Source organism: Cuculus canorus, chromosome 14 (genome assembly GCF_017976375.1).
Source record: "Cuculus canorus isolate bCucCan1 chromosome 14, bCucCan1.pri, whole genome shotgun sequence".
Classification (NCBI taxonomy): Eukaryota; Metazoa; Chordata; class Aves; order Cuculiformes; family Cuculidae; genus Cuculus; species Cuculus canorus.
Window position 1 is genome coordinate 19,089,206 of NC_071414.1, and position 26,917 is coordinate 19,116,122.

At 52.0% G+C, this 26,917-nt stretch overlaps 1 protein-coding gene and 1 long non-coding RNA gene across 3 annotated transcripts; both read left to right on the plus strand.

Annotated features, from left to right (window-relative positions):
• Nucleotides 1–6,372: 6,372 nt before the first annotated feature.
• LOC128853642 (uncharacterized) lies at nucleotides 6,373–9,331 on the plus strand. Its single transcript, XR_008452258.1, has 3 exons — nucleotides 6,373–6,470; nucleotides 6,942–7,099; nucleotides 8,936–9,331. It is a non-coding gene; the product is annotated as an uncharacterized LOC128853642 (long non-coding RNA).
• Nucleotides 9,332–16,158: 6,827 nt separating this feature from the next.
• IRF1 (interferon regulatory factor 1) lies at nucleotides 16,159–23,040 on the plus strand. Of its 2 annotated transcripts, none has more exons than XM_054079214.1 (10): nucleotides 16,159–16,317; nucleotides 17,533–17,624; nucleotides 18,536–18,635; nucleotides 18,815–18,991; nucleotides 19,293–19,342; nucleotides 19,467–19,602; nucleotides 19,792–19,917; nucleotides 20,701–20,747; nucleotides 21,375–21,510; nucleotides 21,984–23,040. In XM_054079214.1, exons 2-10 carry the CDS (start codon nucleotides 17,538–17,540, stop codon nucleotides 22,082–22,084), a joined length of 960 nt encoding a protein of 319 aa, XP_053935189.1. In that variant the 5' UTR covers nucleotides 16,159–16,317; nucleotides 17,533–17,537; the 3' UTR covers nucleotides 22,085–23,040. The 2 variants fall into 2 exon arrangements, with proteins under 2 accessions (XP_053935189.1, XP_053935190.1); XM_054079215.1 differs by having other exon boundaries at nucleotides 20,704–20,747.
• Nucleotides 23,041–26,917: the final 3,877 nt, after the last annotated feature.

The following is a 26,917-nucleotide window of genomic DNA, read 5'->3' on the forward strand; positions in this document are numbered from 1 at the left end:
CGTTACAAATCTCTAGAACTGCTGTAAATTTAAACAAGCTGTAAAATGTTTATTTGTTTTAAAAGTACTCCTCCTTTCCGTTAAAATCTGGCAGGGCGCATCTTCTGTTTCAGTGGTTTGTGTTTGTCATGTAACCTCTGAAAGCATCAATGAAAAAACGTCATTCCTGTTTCTAGATTAAAATGTAAATTCTTGATAAAGCAAAACACACAGGGCATTATGTAAGCACCTGGCAAGGCTTAGGGTATGAAAAAGTCCTGTTAATTTTTGAATGATTGCAGTGAGAATGAATACAGGTGGATGGGAGCAAGAGCAGCTGGTTCCCACCAGATGCCTCATCCAAGCCCTGCCGCGCCCCGCGGGTTCCGCACGCTGTGCCACACACACTGCCTCCTCTGTCGAGGTGTGACACGAACACATCACCTTTGCTGCTCTTTAGGCCCAGGGTGGCCCAGAGGACGGCATGCGTTCCAGCAAGATGGGTTGGGGATCCATAACTCTTCAGGTTTAAGGGAAGTTTTGCTGATATCCCATGACCTCAGCGGAACAGGCATTATTCTCACTGACATGTCTGAAGAGCAGGAATCCCTGTAAGACCATTAAACCAATACGGAACTAATGCTGTTGAAACAGGGGGGTTGGCTCAGGGAATGGGTATGGCTACACTGGGAGAATCTCAACATCCATCTGCAGTGGAGAATGTTAATCAATATAATTGCACGAGCAAAACTTCTCTTGTACAGAGCTGGCTTTGCCGCTACTTTGAAGCCAAATGAGATTGAACTGCAGGTTATATTCACAGAGTAGCCACTTCCTAAGCTCTGCCTAAGCCTCACGGTACCTACATACAGCGCTCATCAGCATGGAGTAAGAACATTGTGCTCATGCGTACAGGATCACCTTGATTTCATGTGCTTAGCGTTTTGCCCAAAACCTTTCCCAGCCCACATACTGAGATTTTCCTCTACCTGCGTCCTGTTTGGATCAGTGTAAATCTGGCAAATAAAGATTTGTGGGGATCTGGGCATATGCCACATAGAAAAGTAATACTTTTAGGAGTGTTTAGATAAGTATGAGTTTATTTCTATGATGTCAATTAAATTATAATGCATTTTATAGATCTATGTGTTTTGGAGAAAATATACTGTGAATAAATATTTGAATGAATAAATGTTTGTCTCTGCTTCCCCCCCCCCCCCCCCAAATTTCATTTCAAGCTATTTTTGCACTTGAGCAAATGTAATTATTGTAAGATCTTTAACGACCAAGGGAATCAGACCCTTGAGTGAGTGAGCAAGGGTATTGCTCAAAGCTATTTGTAACGATGCAGTGGCTAAAAAGCAGAGGGCCCGTGAAGGTGCACACCTCTGCTGCACTCACACGGCTGGTTTTACTCCAACCAAGCCCTAAGGGGCTGCTCCTAGAAAAGGGTAATGTTTTCTCTCCTTTCCAACAATTCAAAGGGAAGGAGAGAGAATCAAATCGACAGCCTCAGTGCAGCCCCTGCCCCAGGTGGTGGCAGTGGCTGAGGCTCCAAGCCAAACAGTTTTTCAGTGCTGGCTCTGGGACGCAGACACCTGCCGGCATCCGAGCAAGACTGTCCAACTTACCCCGAGTAACTCTAAGCAATGGGGATAAACACTCTGCAAACAGAGGAAACAACAGCTGGAGAGCTGCCTAATGTAAAATAAACACCTTCTGAATAAACAAACAAGCGTCTCCTCAGATCTGCCACAGAAACTCCAGCCGTCACCATTCACAAATAAACATTTACAAAGAAAGTATCTTTGGTGAAAAAGGCGTTTACCCTCCTGCTGGAAGGGGGCTGCCCCAGAGCATCCCCAGGGCTGCCCTCACCTGCACCTCTGGGCGCCCGGTGAGGCACAACGCCCACCGAGACCCAACGGCCGCAGCTGACCTCTGCTGCTGTCGTAGCTCCAACTGCCACCCCAGCCTGCGCCACCCCGGAGGACAGCTCGGCACCGCGCAGTCAAAACCGGCTGTGGTAACGAGGAGCGAGTAATAAAGCAGGGAATGGCAGCGCTGGGTGCTGGTGGCGCCGGTGCCAACTGAACATCACCCAGAAGGAGCACAGGCTTCCCTGGCCCCGGGGAGGGCTCTACATACCCAGCTGCAACCAGCACTGCCCGCAGGCAGGGGAAGTTCATACCAATGAGGGGTGATCGGGGAAAAAAAAAGAAAGATCCAAAAGAGATTTTTCCAGCACATAAGTCCAAATTGTGATGAGATAAAATATCTCACTATATTACATGAAAGAAAACTAAGCAAAGCTCCAGCTCAAAGGGTCAGCATGCTCCCTTGCAGGGTGAGCTCTGCTCTCCTGAACAGTGACTTTCAGCAGACGCAAGAGCCTCCACCAGCATCTTATCAGCTTTGGGCCCTGCTCCTGCCGGGCTCCCTTTGCCCCTCTCTGGGGCACACAGCCTGGCGGGCAGCAGGGGGCCTGGGCAGGGACAGGAGGGGGTCCCACAGGCTCGCTGTGCCCCCCAGCGTTACAGCTGGGACACCCCGGAATCTGCATTTATTCAGTACAGTTTGCGCTGCGTCCAGCCTGGAGCAGCAGCTCCCACTGCCGGGTGTCCCTGGGCAGGCTGTGAGGCAGAGAAATCATTTATGTGGGTTTTTTGGTTTTTTTTTAATCCTTCATCTAATTTCCGAGTCTCTTACCTCTCACAACAGTGATTCTGCCTTGTACCTGCCAGGTGATGCCAACTGGAGACAGTTTTAGCCTTCAGAGGATGCTTTCTAGCTTTGCATGTTCTCCCCTGCCCCACTGCACAGTTTTCCCAAATTTCTTTCCCATCTTCTTAAGCTGTTCCAATAGGCGATACGCACTCATACACTGACCTTGAAAAATGCGCATTGTCAAACAGCTCCCTGACCACCCGCAATAGGGCACAAACAGATGAAATAAATGTTTCTGGTACTTGAAACTACATAGAATTATCAGTTCCTAGAAAGTACAGTAGGTCAGAGAACCTCAAACACCAAAAAGGGCTTTACAAACCTGAAGTTAGGGGAGCCTTGGGCACGTTCATCCTCCTTAAGCTCTGCAGACAGGGCAGAGCTACACCAAAACTTCCAACCAAAGCAGCTTTCTCAGGGAACACACCTGCACAATTGTGGTTTGTAGGGTGGGACTGCCCCTAACCACAGCCCTAAAATCCCCTGTAGCGCAGGTGAATAGAATGAGCAATTTCACCTCTGCTGAGTAGCTGCTGCAGCCGTGGGTGAGGTATCTCACCCCAGAAAACCTTGTCAGGTGCCTCAAATAAACTTGCCTTTTGTGTTTGTTTCTGCTTCTCAAACAGAACAAAACCAGATTGTATAACATATTAAAATATCCCAACACAACTCTCTGGGAACCCGAAATCTAGTTTGCATTTTCAGATCATACTCTTTACTTCTCGCCACTACTTCTGAGCTCAAGGTAGAAAGCCACATTCCATCCACTGCTGGTTTGCAAACCAGCCTAAAACAGTGATCTGGCACAACCTGACTTGAGCAGAGCACAGAGGAGGCAAGACAGTGACAACACTGTCACTCTGTAACAACGGTGCCAAGTACGTTTAAAATCCCAATTCTACCTTGGTATTGGTCTATCTTCATCCCAAATTTCCTTCATCATCACAAGGACAGCTCCTATTTCAGCCAGAGAACACAAAAGCAGAGCCCTGCAGAAAGCTTTGGGGTGCCTTACCCATGGGTTTCCATTAGCTCCCTGCATCATACTTCTATTTTTTGTTATAAAAATCCCAGCTCAAATTAATTCTTTTTAAAACATTTGTTAAATGTAGGTGAAAGAAATGAGAAGCAAATTGAGAAGAGGTTTTTGGTGAAAGAGAGAGAGAGAGGTGGGCTTCTCCTCTAATCACAGGAAAAGTTTCTTGCAAAACTTACCAATTTTGACATCATAAAGAAAGAGATGAGCAAGGCACTTATAGTCCCAGTGTTTCTGAGCACTTGATTCCATTTATTCTGAATTTCCTGCATCTGAGATGTCCTGATACAACATCAATCTCTAAGACTCGTGGCTCTGCCTGCAGCCCAGCCTCGCATAAAAGCGCAGCAGAAAGGCGTCTGGGCAGCTGACGGCAGGTGGCAATAGGAGACCAGAAATGCAAAATGCACAGTCCTCCTCCAGCAAGCTTTTGAGCAGGAAAAAACACAGGCAGGGATTTCCTTCTGGTGTGCACAGAGCAAGTGCCGTTTGCAGAAAATGAATGATGCTGCCCCGCTGCCCTTCTGCAAGGGCTGCGGGATGAGGCCGAGTCCCCGTCCCCATGGCTCAGTGTGGTTGGGGCTCACATAGAGCATCTGTTGCTTGTCCCTGGTGAGGACCCCCACCCAGCTCACGGCAGGATGAAGCCTTGGTGCTGGCAGCTCCCAGGCCAGTGCTCTGCCAGGGCGAAGCAGCGCTGGCTGCCTGTCAGGTCACCCCTGCCCGGCTGTCTGCGTGCGCTCTGACTCTGACACACACCTCCCTCTCCCACGTTACATCTTGGAAGCCAGCCTTTTCCTTGAGGTGGGCTTTGAACCACAACCTCTGTACGTGCCAGCTGCTGAGAGCACAGAAGACTCAAACCCAGACCCCAGCGCTGCCTCTCCTCCTGCCCTGGCAATCCCCGTCCCCGCTGCAGGCTGTGCCCACGGTCAGCCCATGGCAATGTGACCTGGGGACACCGGCACCCGCGAGCTGACACCACGTCCTTAACCACTTCTCCTGTTTCAGCAGCCTGCCTTGCCTTTGACGTCTCCTGCCCTGCAGACCCGATCCAAGCTCTCTCCCGCCCCAGGTCTGCCTTAGGCTTTGCATAGCTGCTGTGCTCCCCGATGGCCTCCGTGCACCCCATATCCAGAGCTGTGACCCCTCTGTATGACCGGAGAGCTGGTGCTGGCCCTGGCGCTCATCCCCACATGGGGTTTGCTGAGAGGTGTGAGGTCCCTTCCTGGAGAACTCAGAGCAGAGAACCAGCATTAAAGCACCTGGCAACCCAAGATGTCCCTGGGACAGGATGGAGAAACGTCATCCCCTGGCAGCTGGGGCATCTGCGGAGCAATGCCAGGTGCAAGCGCCATCCAGCAGGCCATGATTTTACTTTTGCTTTCCAGCAGTACCTGTCACATGGATGCAACCACGTGGTGCCTCAAGGAATGGGCTGGAAGAGGCTGCTGGTGTCCCCAGCCACCAGCTCATCTGGGCATAGGGATCCTTGGGTATCCTGGACTCTCTGGGAAAGACAGGAAGAGTGAGGCTGTGTGCGAGCATCCCAGGCAGGAGCTGAACAGAAGCAGCCCCCACGGGTGTTAGTTTTTTACTCAGGCAGCTGAACGCTGGAGTAGAGAGATGGTGGCGGTTCCCGGATGGTGTCACTGCGGTCAGGGGTGATGGCGAGATGGGTTCTTCTGGCGCCACGCCAGCACAGGCAGCACCCGCCCGGCATGCAGAGGGCGACCAAGCAAACAGCCAGGGTCAAGCACCCACCTGGGAAGGTCTGATCGGATACCTGAGTGGGATGTGGCAGAGAGAAAACCGTTGGTGTTGGAAGAGGAACACAGGGGAGCTGGGCTGGCAGAGCCATGCACTGCTAGGAGCTCATCAAACCCTCCCAGCGTGTGTCAGTGACATAAGGCCTGCTGACACCCTACAGCAAACTATCGAGCGCTTTGGAATAGGATACCCCAACCCGAACGCTGGTGCCGAGACGGGGAAGGTGGGACTGCAGCACCTCAGCGGTGCACAGCTCCTCCGTCTGACCCAGCGCCGCGGGGCCCAAACCTCACCCTGCGCCACACGAGGCGACAGCGCCGGGCAGCAGAGCCACGTCCGGGCCAAGGCAGGGCTTCACTTCAACACCACAAAGGTATTTCTCAAGAGCTGCCTTGTGTCAAAACCAACGAATCAGCAGAATGAGAAGGCAGCGCTGTGGCTGCCTCGAGAAGCAAATGATGGCTTCTGAGTTGCACTCCAGTGGATGTCTAAACAGCCCAGAAAATGCCAAGCGTAGCATAAGGAAACCTTCTAAAGAAGCTCCCAATGGCACTGGCCCTTTTATTATGTTATGTTTTTTTCATGTTTTTATTATTTTCCATATTATTTTTTACTCTCACTGAACAAGATCACGTTCAGAGTTCTGACTGCGCTGGATGACGCTCTGCTGCCACAGTACGCCCTTCTCGCCACATTTTCACATAGCTATCCTGCTTCTTTTTCTTCCTGCTACCTCTTACTCAACTTACTCGTTCCTGCAGGTCAGGTAAACACCACTACAGCCCTGCCCCTGGCTGTGGGCAGAGCAACAAACCCGCAGGGAACTCCTCACACCGGCCCGGTCTCCTCTGCTCCTGCCTCCATGACGAAGCACTTCCCTCGGGGCCCTGGCCGGATGCCCAGGCACGTCCCAAGGGCTCAGCCCTGCGGTTGTGTTGGTAGGAACTGAGGGGAAAAGGTAGAGGAAGAAAAACAATTCCTACCCTCGTATGCTTACATTTTCATTCCATGAAAGAATGACACCGTGGTGCTGCTTTAATGCAGTTGCTCTGGTTCACAGCGATCCAGAATCATAGAATGGTTTGGGTTGGAAGGGACCTTGAAGATCATCCAGTCCCACCGCTGCCATGGGCAGGGATACCTCCCACGGGATCAGGGGCTCCGAGCCCCATCCAACCTGGCCTTGAACCCCGCCAGGGATGGGGCAGCCACCACTGCTCTGGGCAGCCTGGGCCAGGGCCTCCCCGCTCTCATGGTGAAGAAATTCCTCCTAATGTCCAGTCTAACTCTGCCCCTCTCCAGTTTATACCCATTGCCCCTCGTCCCATCCCCACAAGCCTTTGTGAACAGCCCCTCCTCAGCTTTCCTGTAGCCCCTTCAGGTACTGGAAGGTCACTATAAGGTCTCCTCAGAGCCTTCTCCTCTCCAGGCTGAACAACCCCAACTCTCTCAGCCTGTCCTCATGCTCCAGCCCTCAGATCATCCTTGTGGCCTCCTCTGGACCCGTTCCAACAGCTCCATTTCCTTCTTATGTTGAGGATTACAGAAGTGGACATGAACCAACGTGCTCCGGAGAGGAGGGCTGAGGTGGTAATCAATGAGTTTGTTGATCATGCAGTCAGGGCAGGGTGGGACCCAAGGCAGGTTGGCCCTGCTCAAACCCAGCGGGTGTCGGGGGGGTTGCTGGTGGTTGGGGATTTTGGGGAGGTTGTGGGTTTGGGGGTTTTGGAGTTTTCGGTTGGGTTTGGGATGTTGGTTGGATTTGGTTGGGTGGTTTGGGGGTTTTGGATGTGTGAAGAGTGTTTGGTTGGGTTTGGGGGTTTGGCTGGATTTGGGGCATCTGGGTGGTTTTTGGTGGGTTTGGGAGGTTGGAGTTTTTGGTTGTGTTTGGGACATTTGGCTGGGTTTGGGGGGTCTGGGTGTTTTTTGGTGGGTTTGGGGTTTTTGGTAGGGTTTGGGGTTTTTGGTAGGGTTTGGGGTTTTTGGATGGGTTTCAGGGAGATCGGGGGGGGGCTTGGGCTTGGCGTTGGGGGTTTTCTGTCTCGCTCGGGGGGCTCTGGAGGGCGGCGGTGCTGGGGGATCCCCGGGGGGGGTTCCCGGGGGGGTTCCCGGGGGGGGTCCCGGCCGGCAGCGCCCCCCCGCGGCCGCGCCCCGCAGCGCCGCTTCCCGGAACAGCCCCGCGCGCCGCCGCGGAAACCGAAAGCGGGCGGGGAGAGAGCGGGGGGGGGGGCAGCACCGGGGGCGGGGAGGGGAGCCGGGGGGCGGGGGAAAGGGGAAAAACGGGGAAAAGGGGGGGAAAGGGAAAAAAAGGAAAAAAGGTTATAAGAGAAGGAAAAAAGGGGAAAAGAGGGAAAAAAGGAAAAAGAAGGAAAAAAGAAAAAAGGTTATAAGAGAAGGGAAAAAAGGGAAAAGAAGGGGAAAAGAAGGAAAAATGGAAAAGAGAGGGAAAATGGAAAAATGAAAAGAGAAAAAGAAGGAAGGAGAAAAAGAAAGGGGGAGAAAAAGGACAAATAGAGGCAAAAAAGTACACAGAAAAGGGGCAAAAAAAGAGCAAAACAAAGAGGCGAATATAGACACAAATGGCAAAAAAAAAAAAAAAAAAAAGGCCAGAAAATAGAGGCAGAAAAGAAAAGGCAAAATAAGAGGGGCAAAAAAAAGGGGGGGAGGGAAGAGGGGAAAAAAGAGGGGGAAAAAGAGGAAAAAGGGGGAGGGAAAGGTAATAAAAAAGGTACTGAAGAAGAAAAAAAAAAAAAGGCAAAAATAAGAGTAAAATAAGGCAAAAAATGGACCAAAAAAGGGAAATAAAAGGAGAGAGGAAACAAAAGATGGTCACTGGGGGAGGCTGTGGTCCCAAAGCCCCGGGGCATGCCCGGGTTCACGGCCACCCTTGCCCCGCGCCATCCCCTCCGGCCGGGCTGAGCCGCCAGCGCAGCCGCAGCGCCCGCGTGCCCCGCAGCCCACGGCGAGGCCAACTTCTCCATTCCTGCCCCAGCAGTCAGCAATTCCCCGCCGACACCCAGCGGGGCATCACGCGCTGCCCCGCACGGCGGGTGTCACCTCCCGCTGTCCCCAGTGCCGCGAGGGTGGCTGAGGGCAGGGACAGCCACGCCACTGCCAGGTTTCACCAGGGCAGGCGAGGCGGTGGCCAGGGGTCCCCATAGGGGCTCTGGATGTTAAAAAAGAAAGAACATCAAAAATCTGTGCTTTCAAAAGAAATGGCACTGCCTGGCAGGGCAGGGGACGTGTTTGAACATGGAAGGCCATGGGATCTGTGTGAATCAGCCATTCCCCACTAGGTATCCCCTCCCCTGGGGATCCCTTCTGGCTGGTGGGTGATGCTGGGGGATCCCCCCAGTCCTGGGTGGGGAGAAGGATGTGAAGAGCTCTTCTCTCACTGCGGATCTAATGCCATCCCTTCCACAGGCACTCATTGACCTGCCATCATCTCCAGAGCCCAGCTGGACGCCTCACTTATCTTCTCCCCTTTTTTTTTTGGGTGAGGGAAGACCAGTCCCAGCATCCCCTTTACAGCATCGCCTTTATAGCACCCAAAAAGCAGTGCCCAAAGTGGGGGCCGTGGCCAGTCCGACCCACGCACGCAGGAGCGCCCCCGCAGCGGCACAGGGGCCAGCGCTGTGTCCCTGCCCCGCTGGAACGACTCCGAGTCTTTATAAAGCACTCCTGGTCATGTAAATCACTTTATTGTCCAACAAGGCTGCTGTTCCCACCTGCGGTTTGCATTTGGACAGAGGCGTTTGGAGTCTACATCACAGCTAATTAATAGCCAAGAAATAATTAATAATAAAAGAAGAGACTAAACTGCAGATGTGTTAACATCTGTTGTGTGCAGCCCATGGTTTTCACTGTTTGCCATGTCACCCAGGGACACCAGCCTGTCCTGGTCCCCCACCAGAAGCCGCCCCAGCTGGGTGCGACCCACCTTCCTAGCACCCCCTGCCCTTGCTCTCCCATCCCTCGGCTCCTAACAGCGCTAACGTAACAAACCCAACAACGCGTTTCAGCCTCTCTAAGAGCTTCCTTTTTGGCCACCCCTTAGGATGGGATGGAATGTTTCAAACAAGGCAGGCATTGCTGATGTTCTTCCTGCAGCAGAGCAGAGGTGAAGCACTCATGGGTCACAGCCTCCAGACCAAGATACGTTTTCCTGGAGAGCTGCAGTAATTCGCTGGCTCTCCCTGCCTCCGTGCTGTGACCCTGACCCGCTCAGGGCTCAGCGGGTGGGTGGCAGCAGCAGCTCGGTGCAGGAGGAGGTGGGTGCTGGCCCCGGTGAGCCCCCACTCCAAGCACTGTGAGCAAGACCATGCCTACGCCTGCGCTGGGCTGGAGGCACGCGGGCAGCCCCTGGACACTGGGCTGCTGTCCTGTCCTTCTCCTGCCAACAGCTGGGAAGTTTGATGCCTTTTCCCATCAATCCAGCAAAGAGAAAGCCCTCCCAGCGAGGAGCTGGGCAAGAGGCACAACCGGCTCTGCCCACACTGCACGGCTCTCCCTGCAGGCTGGGGCTCCTATCGTTCAACACACGGGCTGTTAGGCAAGTGGGTTCATTCAGACCCATCACCTCCAGGCTCCAAGGGCACGTAACAATGAAACTTTTAATACACAACTCACCTCTTTTTTTCAATGAAGTCAGCCCCAGCTGCATCATTGAGACTTCAGCAGGGTGAAAAGATGGGAATCCCCATATGAGTTCACATGTGTTCACTGCTGGGATGCCAGAACCCCTGGGCACTCCGGCTCAGCCCCAGTGCTGCCCTCGGCCGTGCCCACAGCTGGGCAGGCAGAGCAGCTCGTGGCTGCTGGCTCCGTGTGCTGGGAGAGGACCGAGCCTGTCTGACCTTTGCCAGGGAGGCTCAGGCTGCTGCAGGTCTGCACCCTCGCTAGGCAAACTCATCACAGCTGCCAGGTGCCTGCAGCACACAGGACTTTCCTTGGCAAACAGTTCACGAAAGGTCTATGTCCTCCTGCAAGGCTGAGAGAAAAGCAGGGAGTGGGGAAAGTCCGGGGATGCGACTCAAATTCTTGGAATTTCCTTTTCTCCCACAAAACCAAGCCCAGAATCTCATTTTGGTTTGCTTTAAAAATTCACCGTGCTATCAGTGGGGAGAGCTGAACTGATTTCAGGTCCTGAGATAGGTCTCTCCAATTCCAGGAAACCATCGATGGCCCATCCCAGGATGTATTTATTGTCGCCTGCAGATCAGAGCGCTCACCAGTATTACCTCATGCCATCTGGGCAGGGTTTCAACATTTCTGACATTATTCATTCTCCTGCATGTGCTTCGACCAAACTTCCTTTTTGTAAGAGAGGCATTTATAAGAAATGGAAACAGCTTGCAGCAAGCCCTGTGCTCCCAGTGCTCCTGACTGAGAAGCAGTTATTATTTTTGTTGTTAGCTTTTGCAGTTTTTACGGCTGATACTCAGCTCTCCTCCTTAAAAGTCTTCCCTGTGTTAACCCCTCCCGGCCCAGAGACCTCCCTGCGGGGACAGGCGCTGCCTGCCCGCAGGTGACCTGGGGCATGATACTGTGGCGGTTGTCAGGCACTCATTAATAGGCAACCATGGCATTCCCCGGGGTGACAGCAACTGTTCCGCACCCATTCTGTGTGCCCCACTTAGCTGCCCAAAAAAGAAATTACTGTTTCCCAGTTTGATGGGGAAAGAGGAGCAAGGCAAGTGGGGGAGAAAATGAGAAAGGATTTGCATTAGAGCTGGCTTCTCTTCAAACAGGTAGAAGGAGGAACAAACCCTCACAGAGCAGGATCTGGAGGGACTGTTGAGTGCTGGTAAACATGGAAACATCATGATGCAGGGATGGAAGGAAGCAGCCAGGGCCGTGAGGAAGCAGATAAGAGGCACTCTCTCGGCATGCTCCCACTCTTCCCCTCTATGAACCCCCCACTCCATCCTGTGGTTGTTCACTCTCCCCACCTAAACACTGCCCGGGCATGCAGACCTCGGGTGCTGCTCCCTCCCAGGCTCGCTGCCAGTTGCCAGAGGCAGCTTTCTGTCCCCATCTCCCCACTGCTGGAGCAGGGATTCCCCACTGCAGAGCTTCTCTGCTGGCTGGATTCAGAGTCCTGGGGAGGGAAAATCTTCAAAGCAAAGACTAACATCAACACGTGGCATAATCTCAAGCTCTTTCCCCGCAAGACACCCTAAGGAGTTAAAACCTGAGGTTCATCTGCCCTTTGCATACCATGTGCACCAAGCTGCAGGTATGTGCACTAAACGAGGTGCTGTATGGGGTAGCCCTGTCCTGCTGCACACACACGTGCTCCTGTGGCATTGCCTTCCATGGGCAATCTGCCTCTCGCTCAGCTTGGAAGGGAGCCTTGGGCTGGGAAGTTATCTGAAAGCTGATGGACTCCTACGCTGCTGCTCCGGTATATACGTTCACCTGGAGGTGCTCTGGACTGCGTACCCACTTCTGCAACTGTCTTTGCACTGGAGTGTGCTGGCTTTCCCCCCTTTGCTCTCCAGCTCCTCAGAAAATGTTTCTGGATGTTCAGAGCCTCATGGGTTTGCTTGGAGGTAAAGCATAAAAGGTCTCATCGCCATTCAAGGATAATTTTGCAGAGTGAGGAGGGAAAAGCATTGCAGAGATAAAGTGGGAAAGATGGTTCTTTTGCCTTGCCAGAAAAGCACCCTGCTCTGAGCAGCCCTGGCACCAGGGTGGGTACCTGTGGATGAGAAAGTCTGTGCCACTTGTCACTAGGGAGGAGAGAGCCTGGCCTTCAGCTGGCGGCAGCAGGGCTGGCTGGTGCACGGTGCCGCTGGCTGGGAATGGCACACTTCATGGCACACACCGTTCGGCATCACCACAATTTGCTTTATATGGTGCTGGAGTGAAGGCATCTTGAGCTGCTTGACCAACCACAGCAGTGAAGACAGGGAAAAAAGAACCTCACTAGAGCCAATGTGCCCAATTTATAACTCTCCCTTCTCGCAGGCTATGCCAACACCTCTCCACGTGATGCCATGCAGTTCGTGGGTTTTAGTGTTACTTGAAATCCAGTCTTCCTGAGCGCACCTTATGTCAGGGCATGGCTGGCTGAGGTGCAGAGCTGCTCTCGACAGAATAACAAACACCAGTTTTTGGGGTATCAGTTGAGGATTTGATTTGGTTTTAAATAAAAAGATTATTAAATATTTCCTCTGCATTAGGAAAACAATCCTAGATCTGAGATCTGCCTGGATCAGGCAAATGTGATGAAACACTTCAGCAATCCGTTTCTCTGTCTCAGTTTACCATTAAAACATGAGAACCGGCAAGTCACAGGGGCAATGGGAAAAGGGGGGAACATTAGAGGGTGCTCAGAGCCAAAAGGCCAAGCAGGTATCTGAGATCGACTGCTGGGAAATAAAGCTGGAGCAGGGCTGCAACTCTGCAGAGCATCAGAGACGTTGGCATTCATGGAAATTCTTGCTGGGTGATAAACTGGGTGGAGCAGAGGGCTCTTATGGCCAACCAGTTATTGGCCGCTTGAGGCACGCAGATTATTCCACTTGCTCCCACTTCTATAAAGTATACGTCCAATTCCAGTGCGTGTGTTTGCTATGTTACATAAGCTGCTGAAATGATTGTTAGTGTAGTGGCATAAATGGGAGGAAGGAGTCGGGTTTGAAAGGAGATGACTTTCTAAGGAGAGCCTGACACACAATAACACCAGGGAGAGACGAGTTATTTCCTTGTTTCAGCTAAGAGATAACGAAGAAGCAAACAAGCAGAAGGCATGGCAGCTTGGGCAGGTCCTTCCCCGTGGAAACCTGCTGTGCAGATACGGGACAGAACACAGGTGTAACGGTCAATCAAGTTCCACCGAGTAGGATCTGTATGGGTTGGAACTGGAAGAAAGAAGTGGGATCTCAGGGCTGGGACTGTGAACCTTCCTTCATGCATTCCTGCTCTAGACCTATTTATTTGGTGCCTGGTGCCAATTCCTGATGAAGTTATAGACCACAAATAGCCACGAAGGACCATAACAGTACTGAAGTGTATCAAAATAGTCACTGTTCAAAATTCCAAGTATTTCAGATACATTTGCGTACGCACACGTGGTCTGACAAACCAGGAAGCTCAGAATTTGTTTTCTGTAAAGCTGGTTGAGGGGGTAAAAACAAACCACGGGGGACTGAAGCTTGAAAGGAATGACAGCATGATCTTTTTTGTCAATTTTTAGGTTGTATAAGAAGTGTTGTGACTATTTTTGTAGATGACATTTGCACTGGAACCTCAAATACCTTCTGTCATCTCTTTTACAGGCTATTTTTATGTTACTATTTATCACTCTAGATTTCTGGACATCTTACGATGAGGAGACAAACTATGCCTTCTCACAGACTATGAATGATAAATGCCCTGGTGCTGTCCCTACCTCGTCTGTTTGCCTTTTCTTTGATTATTTGCTTGATTTACCTAATAGGTTATAACTTTCTCTATACCGAAATCTCACTGGTGAATGGTGCCTTACCCAGCCCAAAGGACACCAAATGGAGGATGCTACCACCAGATAGAGGTGTGAAGAGGGAAAGAAAAAAATCAGTTTAGAGAAAGCATCGCCCACCTACCAAGTGTTTTTCTGCACTCAGAACCAAGTTTGGGCTTTTCTTCAATCTTTATGTTAAAAAAAGGAGGCAACGTGCCAGCGCAGGCAGGCAGCGTGGTAGCGTCACACTGTTTGTCTAGGCTGCCCACGCATCTTTCTACCTCTCTCCCAAGACACCTTCTCGTTGCATATGCCTGCAAAGCTGCCCTGAAAGGACTGAAAATGAAATCACTAAAAACGCTCTGGTGTTCTGCTGCTTTGAAGGCACCTAGAAGACATCGGATGCAAACCTAATCTCATTGTCATCCAGATCCAGTGGACAAGAGAGAAATTCTTCTATTAAGTAATTTCCCTTCTGCACTCTTCATCCCTGAGCGGTAAGAGAGGGCAGTATCAGTGCTCACCCTAAACATCTTTAACCCTAAGCACAGGTACTCCAAACGAGCCCAGCCAGGGGAAGGTGGCAGAAAAGACACTCCCTGGTTTCACAAAGTGCCTGCACTGCCCTCCCTCCTCCCTTGTGCCACTTTCATTGAGATTGAGTGATTAGCGATTTATCACTTACTGTAATTGCACAACCTATGGCAAATGAGCATTGTGAAGTGAAAGTCCACAAATATGAAAGCCCTACAGCAAAGCCTGGATCTCAGCTGGGATCTCGGCACTGAAAACAGAGCGTTACAGCTGTAATAAGGCAGAGGAACCCTATTTGGCTGTTGAGGCTTTCAAAGGCACAACAGGGCCCATCCAGGCAGCGTCGGTAGCATTGCTTCTCACCAGAAAACAGGGCTCTGCTGGGGCCAGGCGCAGAATCGTTCCGGGGATTCCACTGACCTGTTTCTGTCAGCGTTCAGTGAGCATTCCATGCTGGAAGGCAGCAGCACGTGCCTGTATGTCTGCTGGCATCGCTGGGGGGGCTCATGCTGACTCCGGACCATGACCTGCCATGAAAGCAGGGGTGCTCGGGAGCATCACTCACCATCTTCACACGTTTTCCTTTTCTGTTGACCTTCTTTCCACCACTCACAACTGTTCCTGTTACTCCAAGCCCTACTGCATCCCTTCTGCAAACTGCTAAACGTCGAATAACAAAACTTATGTGCGGTTTTGGCCCTCCGTGTTTGTTAACCCGGCTGTCAACAGCAAAAGCGCACCCTTTGGAGTACGAATCCAGAGTCCCACGGTGGAAAGCCTGGGAGTCTCCACGCTGGGATTCCCGTGCCGTCTCCAGCTGCCCAGGATGCACACAGACAGCCGCCACGCAGGGAAGCGGGAGCTGAGCCCCTCGAGGGGACAAGGGCTGCATCCCTCGGGGGCTGAATTCCTCCATGGGATGGGGGCTGGATCCCGTGGGGGCACAGGGGCTGAATTCCTCTGTGGGATGGGACTGGATCTCTCAGTAGGGATGGGAGCTTGATCTCTCGGTGGGAGGGAGGCTGGATCTCTCCATAGGACAGGAGTTGGATCCCTCGGTGGGACAGGGCTCCATCCCTCGGCAGGATGGGGGCTGGATCTCTCCATGGGACACGGAGCTGGATCTCTCCATGGGACAGGGGCTGGATCTCTCCATGGGACAGGGGCTGGATCTCTCGGTGGGACAGGGCTCCATCCCTCGGCAGGACGGGGGCTGGATCTCTCCATGGGACAGGGGGCTGGATCTCTCCATGGACACGGGGCTGGATCTCTCCATAGGACACGGGGCTGGATCTCTCCATGGGACACGGGGCTGGATCTCTCCATAGGACACGGGGCTGGATCTCTCCATAGGACACGGGGCTGGATCTCTCCATGGGACAGGGGCTGGATCTCTCCATAGGACACGGAGCTGGATCTCTCCATGGACAGGGGCTGGATCTCTCCATGGACAGGAGCTGGATCTCTCCATGGACACGGGGCTGGATCTCCCCATAGGACGGGACTGGCTCTCCCCCGAGGCGGGCGGGGCGGCGGCGGTGGAGGGGGGGCGCTCCCCCCGCGCCGCTGGTGCTACAACAGCCTGATTTCCCCGAAGTGATGCTGGCGGCGGCGGCCAATGAGCGGCGCGGCGGCGGCCGATGGGGGCGCCGATTGGCCGGGGCGCGGCGGGCCCGGGGCGGCGGGGAATCCCGGGCGCCGCCGCGTTAAACCCGAGGGCGCGCCCCGCGGGAGGCAGAGCCGGGGCGGCGGGCGGCGGGCGCGCAGCTCCGCTCCGTTCGCCGGTACCGTCTCCGCTGCGCGGTTCGCACGGCTCGGCCAGGTGGGTCCCGCTGCCTCTCGGTGCATCGCGTCCCGTCGCTCCCCCCGCGGGTGCCGGGAGCGCCCCGAGGCTCGCCCGGAGCGGGCAGCGCCGGCTGCGGCCGCAGGGACACGGCTTGGGGGGGGGCGGTGCCCCCCGGGACGGGCACACGGGGGGGCGCGGGAGCGGCTGTGCCGCCCGTCCGGGGGAAAACAGCGCTGCGAGCAGGAAATCGTCGCTACAAAGGAAGGGCCGGGAGGGCTGCGCCGCCGCGATCGCTCCGGTCCCCGCGGCGGGGCGGGGGCCAAGCCCTGCGCGGGGGGAAAGGAGACGGTCCCGAGTGATGGGAAGGGTCCTGTGCGGCAGGGAGAGGGGTCCCGAGTGATGGGAGAGGGTCCTGTGCGGCAGGGAGAGGGGTCCCGAGTGATGGGAGAGGGTCCTGTGCGGCAGGGAGAGGGGTCCCGAGTGATGGGAAGGGTCCTGTGCGGCAGGGAGAGGGGTCCCGAGTGATGGGAAAGGGTCCTGTGCGGCAGGGAGAGGGGTCCTGAGTGATGGGAAGGGGTCCTGTGCGGCAGGGAGAGGGGTCCCGAGTGATGGGAAGGGGTCCTGTGCGGCAGGGAGAGGGGTCCCGAGTGATGGGAAGGGTCCTGTGCGGCAGGGAGAGGGGTCCCGAGTGATGGAAAGGGTCCTGTGCGGCAGGGAGAGGGGTCCCGAGTGATGGGAAGGCTCCCGGGCGGCGGGGAAAGGGTCCTGAGCGATGGGAAAAGGTCCCGTGCGGCAGTGAAGGGGGTCCTGAGGGGTGAGAAAGGGTCGTGCGTTGCAGGAGAGGGTCCGGCCCTGCGCGGTGCGGCAGGGAGGGGTCCCGGCCCCGCGCGGCTCTGTCGGGGTTACTAATTGGGGATCCCCCCCACCCCCCCCCCCCGCAGTTCAACTAATAATGAACTTTTCCGAAGGCGCCTGTGCAGCCCGGGAGGGGCATCCCGCTCCGGGATCACCGCTCCGGGATCGCCCTCGGGGGGATTGGGGTCCCCCCCGGCTGCCCCATCCCGCCCCAAGCGCCCCCAGAACACCCCCACAATCCACCCCCATCCAGGAGTCCATCCTTCAGAGGTGGCTTTGGTGCAGGGGGGGACGCTGGAAGAGCAGTTTGGTGTCGTGGGCGGCGTTGGTGGTACAGGGGGGGCACAGGGGCCAAATAGCGAGGAGAGCTTTCCTGACCTGTTATTTCTCGCACAGACACCATGCCAGTGTCAAGGATGCGCATGAGGCCCTGGTTGGAAATGCAGATTAATTCCAACCAAATACCAGGACTCATATGGATTAACAAGGTGAGGGCTGTTTATCAGTATTATTATTATTATTACTTCTATATCATCAACCATCCTGGGTCTGAGGTGATACTGAACATGAGGGCAGATCATAAAGGGAAGAGGGATGTGGAGAAAGCTTACGAGTGTAAAGGTTAAAAACCAGTTGGTTTTGTATTCAGAAAAGGTGGTTCTGGTTGGTAGAGACTGTAGTAGTTCCATCTATATCCTGGGAAAATTCCCAAGAGGGGAGTGATAAATTAAAATAAAAACAACCCAAACATGATGGAGAACCGGGAAAACTAGGAGTTGTGTCTTCCTGCCTGCTGCCCGCTCCAGCCCCGTCACCTCCCGTCGCAGGTGAGCGCCTGCTGGCACGCTGAGCAGTTGCTCCCAGTTTTAGGATTTGCCCTGAAGGAAGCTCTGGACTGGAAGGTTCATCCTTGTTCCTGTTCCACAGTGTGAGATCACCAGGCTTATTGAACCAGTTCTCTTTCCCTCAAGTTTCCATATCCATCCCACTTGATCTTCAAGCTAGGACATGGGGTTTAAGAGTTCATGCAAGATCTTATGGGCAACATTGAACAGGATTCTCTACCAAAGCGTACCTGGAAAATATACTGTAGTTGATGATACACTAATAATTTAAATAAATTGCATCTAATTATTTTAATAAAATAAAATAATAAAATTGGCCATGCTTCTTACTTCTGCTGTGCTTCACCACACGTGGCTTTCCCACATTCAGAACACTTAAAAAGCCTTGTATGCGTTGGACAAAAGATGGAACGATGGATGCTTAATTAAGATACCAGGCAAAGGGTTTATAGAGCTTCTGAGCTGCTACTGAGAATTCTTTGATTAAATCTGTCGTCCCAAACTGGCATGTGATGCATCTTTTCTTATTCAAATTTCTGTTGGTTTAACTTCAGGACAAGATGATGTTTCAAATCCCATGGAAACACGCAGCTAAGCATGGCTGGGACATGGAGAAAGATGCCTGCCTTTTCCGGAGCTGGGCCATCCATACAGGTGAGTGCTGGCTTTAATCTCCATCAGTCGTGTGAGCATCTCAAACAAGGTTTTGCCTTGATCTACACTTCATTTCTCTTGACTGCTGGTGTATGTGTCAGAGAAAACAGAAAAAGGGTTTTTCTTTGGTGGGCAGAACTAGCGCCAGGAAGTCTAAACGCTCCGTGTCTTATTTATAGGAAGATATAAAGTCGGTGAGAAAGACCCTGACCCGAAAACCTGGAAGGCAAACTTCCGCTGTGCTATGAATTCCCTGCCTGACATCGAAGAAGTGAAGGATAAAAGCATCAACAAAGGCTCCAGTGCTGTCAGGGTGTACAGGATGCTGCCGCCCTTGACAAAGGATCAGAAGAAAGGTAAATCTGCAGCGATGGAGCTGCTCCATGTGGGCAGGGGGCAACAGACCTGGCAGTAGCCCTGGTGCTGCTGGGGTTTGTCACTGATGGTTATTGCCATCGGTAATGGTTCGTACAAACAGCATATTTTATCCCAAATTCTTTAAACGTGTCTAAAGGCACCAGGAGGCGATGGGAACTCGCTGCTACTGACAGTGGTAGCAGAGCGTGGTGAGCAAGGCTCGAGCTGCAAGAGCTCACGCTCGCCCAAAACATCAGCTGTGCAGCCTTCTCTCACATTTGTCTTATTTTTACTTACCAGAAAGGAAGTCAAAGTCTTCAAGAGAAGCAAGAAACAGGAGCAAGAGAAAGGTATGTGTCTGTAGAGGCAGCTGAAGAAGCTCGAGGTTTTGGTGGTTTTCACGCTCAATTTTTTTTGTGTGAGAACTTGTGCATTCTTAAACAAGTCTTTCATGTTCTGTCCTTATTTTTGTAGTCGTATGAAGACATGAGGACGGAGGAGTCAGCAGAAAGTCTAACCAACACTCCTCTGCCAGATGACCACAGTGGCTACACTGTTCACAACTACACGGGGCAGGAAGTGGAGGTTGAGAGCACATCCATCACTTTAGGTGAGACTCAGTTTTTAGCTTTCTGAACAGAGTGGAAAGTACGTTTTGCACTAAACCCACAATCTCTGCGCCAAAAGACAAAGGTGGATCTTTGGGGTGGGCCTGGCTGCACCATCAGAAGGGCAGGAGGAAATAAGAGGTGGACGTGTCTCTCCTGTGAGTGCCAACTCTTCCTGGTGCATCCCACAGACCTCTCGCCGTGCGAGGTGAGCTGCTCCCTGACCGACTGGAAGGCACCGATGGAAATCCCCATAGCTGACAGCACCAACGACCCCTACCAGCTCCAGGTGTCTCCTCTGGCTTCATCCTCAGAAGGTGGGTGTTTCTGTTTTTCTAGCCTGGTCCTCCATCGGTTTGCTGGAGGCAAGGCAGGGCGTCTGGGGCATTGGGAGAAAGAGGAAAGCCACCTTCCACCTGATGGCCCTGGGTGTCTGGAGCTACCAAACCGGCCAGGTTACAGAAGGGTACATCTGGCACGTGTCGCTGGCAGAAAGAGTTGCTTGTGGGTGAAAAGCTCCAAAACGCCATTTACTTCGTACATGTGGGCAAAGGGGCAAGCTTTGTCCTGCAGGCTCGGGGCACGGACAGGTCAGCCCTGAAAGGAGACGAGAGATTTCTGAGCTGGGAGGGTGGGACAGGGGGTTGCCAAGGCAGCTGGAAGGAGGCGATGCCAGAAGCAGGACAGAGTTCGGTAAAACAGTGACAGTGGAAGTAACCTTGCTTCCCAATGGGGAAAAATAAATTAACGTGGGTGCAAATCATCTTCCTGCGGCATACCAGGCGGGATTTGCTTTGGTGACTCTCGGGCAGGCATCAGAGCTGGCTGCAAACACACACCTCAATGTGTGGTTGTTGAAAAACATCCGAGATGAAGGGCTGTGGGGAGGTTGGGGCAGGGAGCTGCTGAGGGGCTTCCTCCTCCCCTCAAAGCCGCGAGCCCTGTCTCAGTGTCCTCTTGGAGGAGGAAAGTAAAAGGGAGTGGTGTAGTGTGACAAGAGAATAGGGAGTGAGTTGTGTGATGAGGAAGCAGAAGTGTGAGGAGCAACATGCAAAAAATTGACATCTCTGTCTGTTTTCTCTTTTTATGTGCTTACAAAGCAGTCACAGATGAAGATGAAGAGGAAATGAATTCAGATATTTTTAAGGTAAAAGGAGCCCTTCTGGTCAGAACAAGGTCGCCCAAAGTTGCTGTTTGTACCAAGAGAGGAAGGAAAGCAGCTATCTGATCCAGTCCTGTACGAGCTCAACATACACTTACGTGGTCCAAGACCCTTATTTAATGAGGTTGCCTGAAAAATTAAATATAAAGAGAAGGCTTTACAAACAAGGGAGAGCTTCACAAACATGAGCTGGAGATGAAGCATCCATGGAAATACTTACTCTTCATGTCAAAGTCAGAGAAAGCTGTTGAGCACTGCTAGAAGTAAAGGTTGCTCTGTTACAGTCTGCAAAGGTTCTCTAGGCTGTTATATTTTGCCTTCCTTCCACCTCTGGTACGTTTGGTGCTTAATCTGTGTTTTCCAGACATGTCACGTTCATCGCACTGATAAGGCAGGGGTTCATCACCCACGGGGCTCCGGCCCTCCTTGTTTTGCATTAGCTTTTTTTTTTTTTTTAATCTGGGAGTGAAGTGAGTTTTATATAATTTAGCATGAGAAGATGTAATTTGATCTTTGTTGCTTACCTGTCTTCTTCCTGTGAAGAGAAAGGAGTAAAACCTTGCACCCAAAGGGAGAAGGAGCAGTTGTGACCATCCTCTTACTCTGTTGCAGCTGTTCGAACCGGCCCAGGACTGGCACACCACCAGCGTCGGGGGGAAAGGCTTTCTCACCAACGAGCCAGGCACACAGACCATGTGCAACACCTACAGCTACAAGGAGCAGGATGGGGAGATCGACACGACCTCAGGTACGAACTTCTTGATCGTCACAGGCAGTCAAGGATGATGCAGATGAGGGTTTTCATGCAAAGATGCTTTTGGGGAGGGAGCAAAGCAAACAGAGCTGAGTTCACGCATCCCTGTATTCTGAGGTTTCCGAGTAGCCTGTTGGAAGGCCTTGAGGTATTTGTTCATAAAAGGAAAAGGAGAAAAACACCTTCAGTAAGAGAATGCCGCAGATTTATTTAAGCGCTATACATACGTGAGCTTTGCCAGCTTTCAGGATCTCCTTGCAATAGCTTAAATGGGACAACTTAATAGAAAGCGTTTTGAGTATTTAGCAAACTGTTAGTCTTAGGGATTTACCTACATCTATGAAATCATTCAGTTTTGATACATTTCTGTATATATATATATATATATATATACATGCATATATAGAGATATACACACTATTTTGCTCTTGCTGTCTGTGATTCAGTACTTGTTTTATTTTGTCTAGGAGAGCTGGAGTTCAGGTTCTTCGAGCAGAAAAGCAGCCTAGACTTCTCCTGGCTGGAGACAGTGAGACCAAACATGCAAGTCATTCCCTGTGGCTTGTAAACCCCTGGCTTCCTCTGACCACAAACTGTTCAGAAACTTTGACAAGCCTGAAGAGAATGGAAGAAATTGTGTGTTACTGACTGAACAAAGAAAGTAGCTTTTATATTCCATTTAACTTTTAGGCCTGGAGAGGTTAGCGTGAACAACTCCATCATAAATAAAAAAGAAAGGACTCCCATCTCCCCAGCAGGACTCCTGGCACCGAGGACGCTCAGCACTTTGTCATCGCTTCGGAGGTGAAGCTTTTGTGGGAAGGTTGACACTGTGCCGTGGGGTCTGACCTGGTGGGGTACCGCTGAGCGGCATCGCGTGCCGGAGGCCTGGGGAGGAGGGTCCGTCCTCCCTGCGCGAGATGCGATGAGCACTTTACCCAAGGAGTGCTTAGAGACTGCGAAAAGACTTGACTCTTAGTTTTGGTTGCTGCTTACCTGTGCAACACTGGTGACATCGAATTTAACAACTATCCATTACACTTAGAAAAATTGCACTAATTGGCCCTTTTTTCTTTGATTTATGCCAACGCATAGTTTTTCTTTCAGATCTTTCAACTTTGAACTGTGTAAAATAGTTTAGACCAGTAAAATGTGAAAATTCAGTTTAGGCTTTGCTTCCACATCGCACAGTTACCCAGATCCACCCATAGGACGTTACCTGCTCGTAGGCGCGCCGTATCTGTTTGCACATTATAGTTCAGGAGCTGCCGCATGAAAACTGTTGCACTCTTAGGGGCAGAGCTATTTATACCATGCCTTTCACCGATCCCTTCCAGCACTCTACCGTGTGCAGCAAACTGTAACGCACCACAGACCCACCTTGGGCCATCGAGGGAGGTGGGAAGAGGTCTTAGTTTGTAATACTTAAAAATCAAATCACTAAGCTGCACTGTTTCATTGTACATTTTATTTTTGTATATAAAGTGTTGTATATTTGTTTTAATAAAAATGTTTTATATATGACATGTTTACTTTTTCTCATGGGAGAGCTCTCAGAATGCATTCCAGATTCTTTGAAAACACCCAAACAGATGCGCTGTTGGTTAGCAGAGACTGTCGGAGGGGGTTTTTCATGAGTCATGAAAGCTCAGGGAATTTAGCACGGTTTTCTCCTGTTTTCCACCCCCTCTCTTTCCCATGTGGCTGGAATCCTGCTTCTCCAGGTCCTGTGCACGTTGGTACGTGCAGTCATTCAGATGTAACGTTGAATGGGGTTATGGGCTATGCTATCAGAAACCCCTGTGCACCGAGTCAAGAAAGACATGGAGGTCCTGGAGCGCATCCAGAGAAGGGAACAGAGCTGGGGAAGGGGCTGGAGAATGAGCCTTACGAGGAGCAGCTGAGGGCCCTGGGGTTGTTCTGCCTGGAGAAGAGGAGGCTGAGGGGAGACCTCATCACTGTCTCCAACTGCCTGAAAGGAGGTCGTGGCGAGGTGGGTGCTGGGCTCTTCTCCCAAGCAACAGGACAGGATGAGAGGGAATGGCTTCAAGCTGTGCCAGGGGAGGGTCAAATTGAACATTAGGAAAAATTTCTTCCCCCAAAAGGGTTTTCAGGCACTGGAAGAGAGGCTGCCCAGGGAGGTGAATGAACCTCCATCCCTGGAGGTATTTAAAAGACAGGTAGATGAAGCACTTTGGGATGTGATGTAGTAGTGGACTTGATGTGAAAGGTCTTTTCCAACCTAGGGGCTCTATGATTTTCTGAAAGTCCCTGCTATGGATGTCCCTATCAGCTTCTGTGAAAAGATCAGCAGGGAAGACGTAGCTAAATAGCTTGAGTTGGCTTGAAAAGAAAGCACGTGCCCCGTTCTGAAGGCAAGGGGAAAGCAAGCTGGGTTTCCCCTCTGTACTTTATGCTTTGGCCATGCTTCCAGGCTGGAAAAAGTCCGAGATGTTATTGCATTGTCTGGAGTGGGAGACAGGAGACAAGTGTGGCTGATGTAATGTGTCTGCAGCTGCAGCCACGGGCATCCGACCCTGCCTGGAAAATCCCTGCACCGAACAGTGCTGTGCAGTGATGGTCTTAGCGAACAACTTCACCCACTGAGCCGGGGCAGAGGGACGAGGAGAACATGAGGCTGCAGGAGAGGAAAAACCAACCCAAAGGGCTGGAACAAAGCAGACATCTACTGCCTTTGGCACAGGCTCTGCTGCAACTGGACCTGCAGGCACGCAGGGACAGATGTGGGGTTTTCCGAGGGAAGAAGGAAGAAAATAAACACCGTAGGAAGCGTGTGGTGGTGGGGCTCCAATCCAGCTCAGCTGGAAAGCTTGGGTAAGGTGCAGCCCGGGGAGAGGGAGGCTGGGCAGGGTTACTCCAGTGCCTGTTAGTCATTAACTGTCCCTATCTCTGAGACGGCACAAAGCGGGTGGCTTCAAGCGTAGCCTTCCATGTGGCACCAGGCAGAGAGCAGCTTCCTACAGCCTCATCCTGGAGGGTGATGACCTTACGGTCCCCTCACAGTGCTCACGCCGTCTGACAGGGTATCTGATCCCCCTCCTGGGAAAGGATCCATCCTACTGGGAACCCTCTGGGTATCGGGGCTGCTAGAGCAGCGGCCAGGGCTGCCTCGGATCACACCCGCCTAAAACCCTGCCCAACCGCCGGTGCGGATCTGGAGCAGCAACGCTTTGTGCGCCAGCAAAGCAATTGCCCACCGGATGGGCTCTGCGGCAGCGGCTGCTGCCAAGGAGAGAGCACAGGGCTGCTGCGGCGAGAGCCGAGGGTGGAACCCCTCTCTCTCATCCACACGGCCAGAGCGGCTTTGGGCAGGAACTGTCACACGGGGAGGGGGTGGGAGAGAGAAGGGAAACTTTCAATGATGCAAGGAATGCTAAAAATAAAGCAGAGATTAATTTGCCCATTCATGCATTAAAAAGATTGAGTTTTTCACAGTTATGCTCGATTAAAAAAAAAACCACCAAACCAGCACTTAAATGTTCACAGATAAAAGGTTTGCCTGAGATTTGAGAACAGAAGAAATCAGCAGCCAATGCCTCACACCCAGGGGTCACAGGTACTCTCCGAGTCTGCTTTTTCCAGGACAGAGGAGATGCTTTCCTTCATCACCTGCCAAGGTTCCTGCGTGACCCACAGCACATCAGGTATTTTGCCAATGAAAAGGAATGAAGGCCCAGGTTAGGGTGAAATTTGTCTGTCCAGTTCCTTCACAGGGTGAATAATTGCCAAATTCAAAGTCTTTACCTGTTTTAAGTCTATGGGAGGGGAAAGAAAAACAGAGTAGAGCTCTCCAGGTAAGGAAGAGTTCAACTTGCCAATACCCACCTGAGGCTCAGAGGCTGCTGAGCCATCGCCTCCAGGGCAGGTGGGATTGGTAGAAGTGACCTTTCTTCTCCCAGTGCAAACCAAGGGGACCTTCAGGCTGTTTGTACCTAGAGAACATCAGGAGCTCTTTAGGATAAACCTCCTGCACAGGTTAGGTGATGAAAATACTTTTAAACCCTTGACATTGGATTCTTCTGAACTCGCCTGTCCTAACCAAGCCCTTCACAAACCCAGCACGCTCCGGCCGGCTTTCCTGGGTTGGAATAAGGGTTGTTCTCCCCTTTCATAAGTGCTCAGCTACATTCAGCTGGGAAGAACGGCACGCAGGTCTTTGGGAAGAGCTCATCCCTGCCAAACCCAGGCGAAGCAATAAAAGGGGAGTTTTTATGGGCAGGGCTCGAAGGGCAAGCGGCTTTTCTTGTGCCATGAACCTCACATGACAACGAGAAAGATCTATAACCAATGTAACTGTTGTAACAATAAAGAGAGATCATCTCTTCGCAGAGGGAGCAAACAGAGCCGACGGGGCGGGCTTGGCAGGCTGCTCCAGCAGAGCTCCCCATCACCTCCATCGCTTCAACCATCACTGCCTGCAGCTCACTTGCAAACCTTGAGACAGTTTAAACACAAATACCAACTTCTCCGTGTTTAGTTTCAGAGCTTTAGGATGTCAACAGGACAAAACCTCCTGAAAACAGCACAACAGCCTCGGAAACGGGGCCACAATCTGAAGCTGGGAAAGCCCTGCGGTGACTCGGGCACAGACGGTGCTGCTGCAGCGTCCTGGACCACGCAGCAAAGACCTCGATTCACGCCAGAGATGGTCAGTGCTGCAGAGGTGAGGAGATCACACATCTGTCAACTGCAGCTTTTCCTAGCAAAAACCCTTGACCTGTAAATAGAATTGTTGTTTTTCCCCTGATCTTTGTCCGAGTGGATTGTTAAAATGCCCTTCCACGATTAAGAGGTGAACACACAACTTCCTCCCTCCCTCCTGGTCCACTTTGCACATTCCTCATAACGTAGTCACTCACTGAGAGCAACCTGTGAGCAGCTCAGCACCACTGCCTGAAGGAGCCTTTCGCTCCGGGCTGCGCAGAGCCGTGGCACTTGGTGAGCTTTGCCCGTCAGGCAGCAAGGCAGGCAATTACCGTCTCACCTTTATTTGCCACTGTGATTGAATCCTGATAATTGGACACGTTTCCATGATTTATGATGTCGCACCTATAAAGGATAGCAGTGCTTCAGACCAAAGGTATGAATTTATAACTGCAAAAAATAGCAGAATACTTGTTTGTGGTTCAAAGGCAAAGTGTTCCTTCGATAACAGCCGAATGTCTTGGGCTGTAAATATTATTTCTCTGCTGTTGTGCTCCATCATCCCTCCTCTCTGGTTCACCAAAGGTCCATTCTGCCCCCACCCATGCTTCTACACACAATATGAGGAGAACAGAGACTTCTGCAGGACAAAAACCTCTCCCAGAGGCTTGGGAAGACCAAGAGGAGTGTTGTCTATAGAAAATAATCAGTTTTAGATCTTAGATGGGGGAAAAGC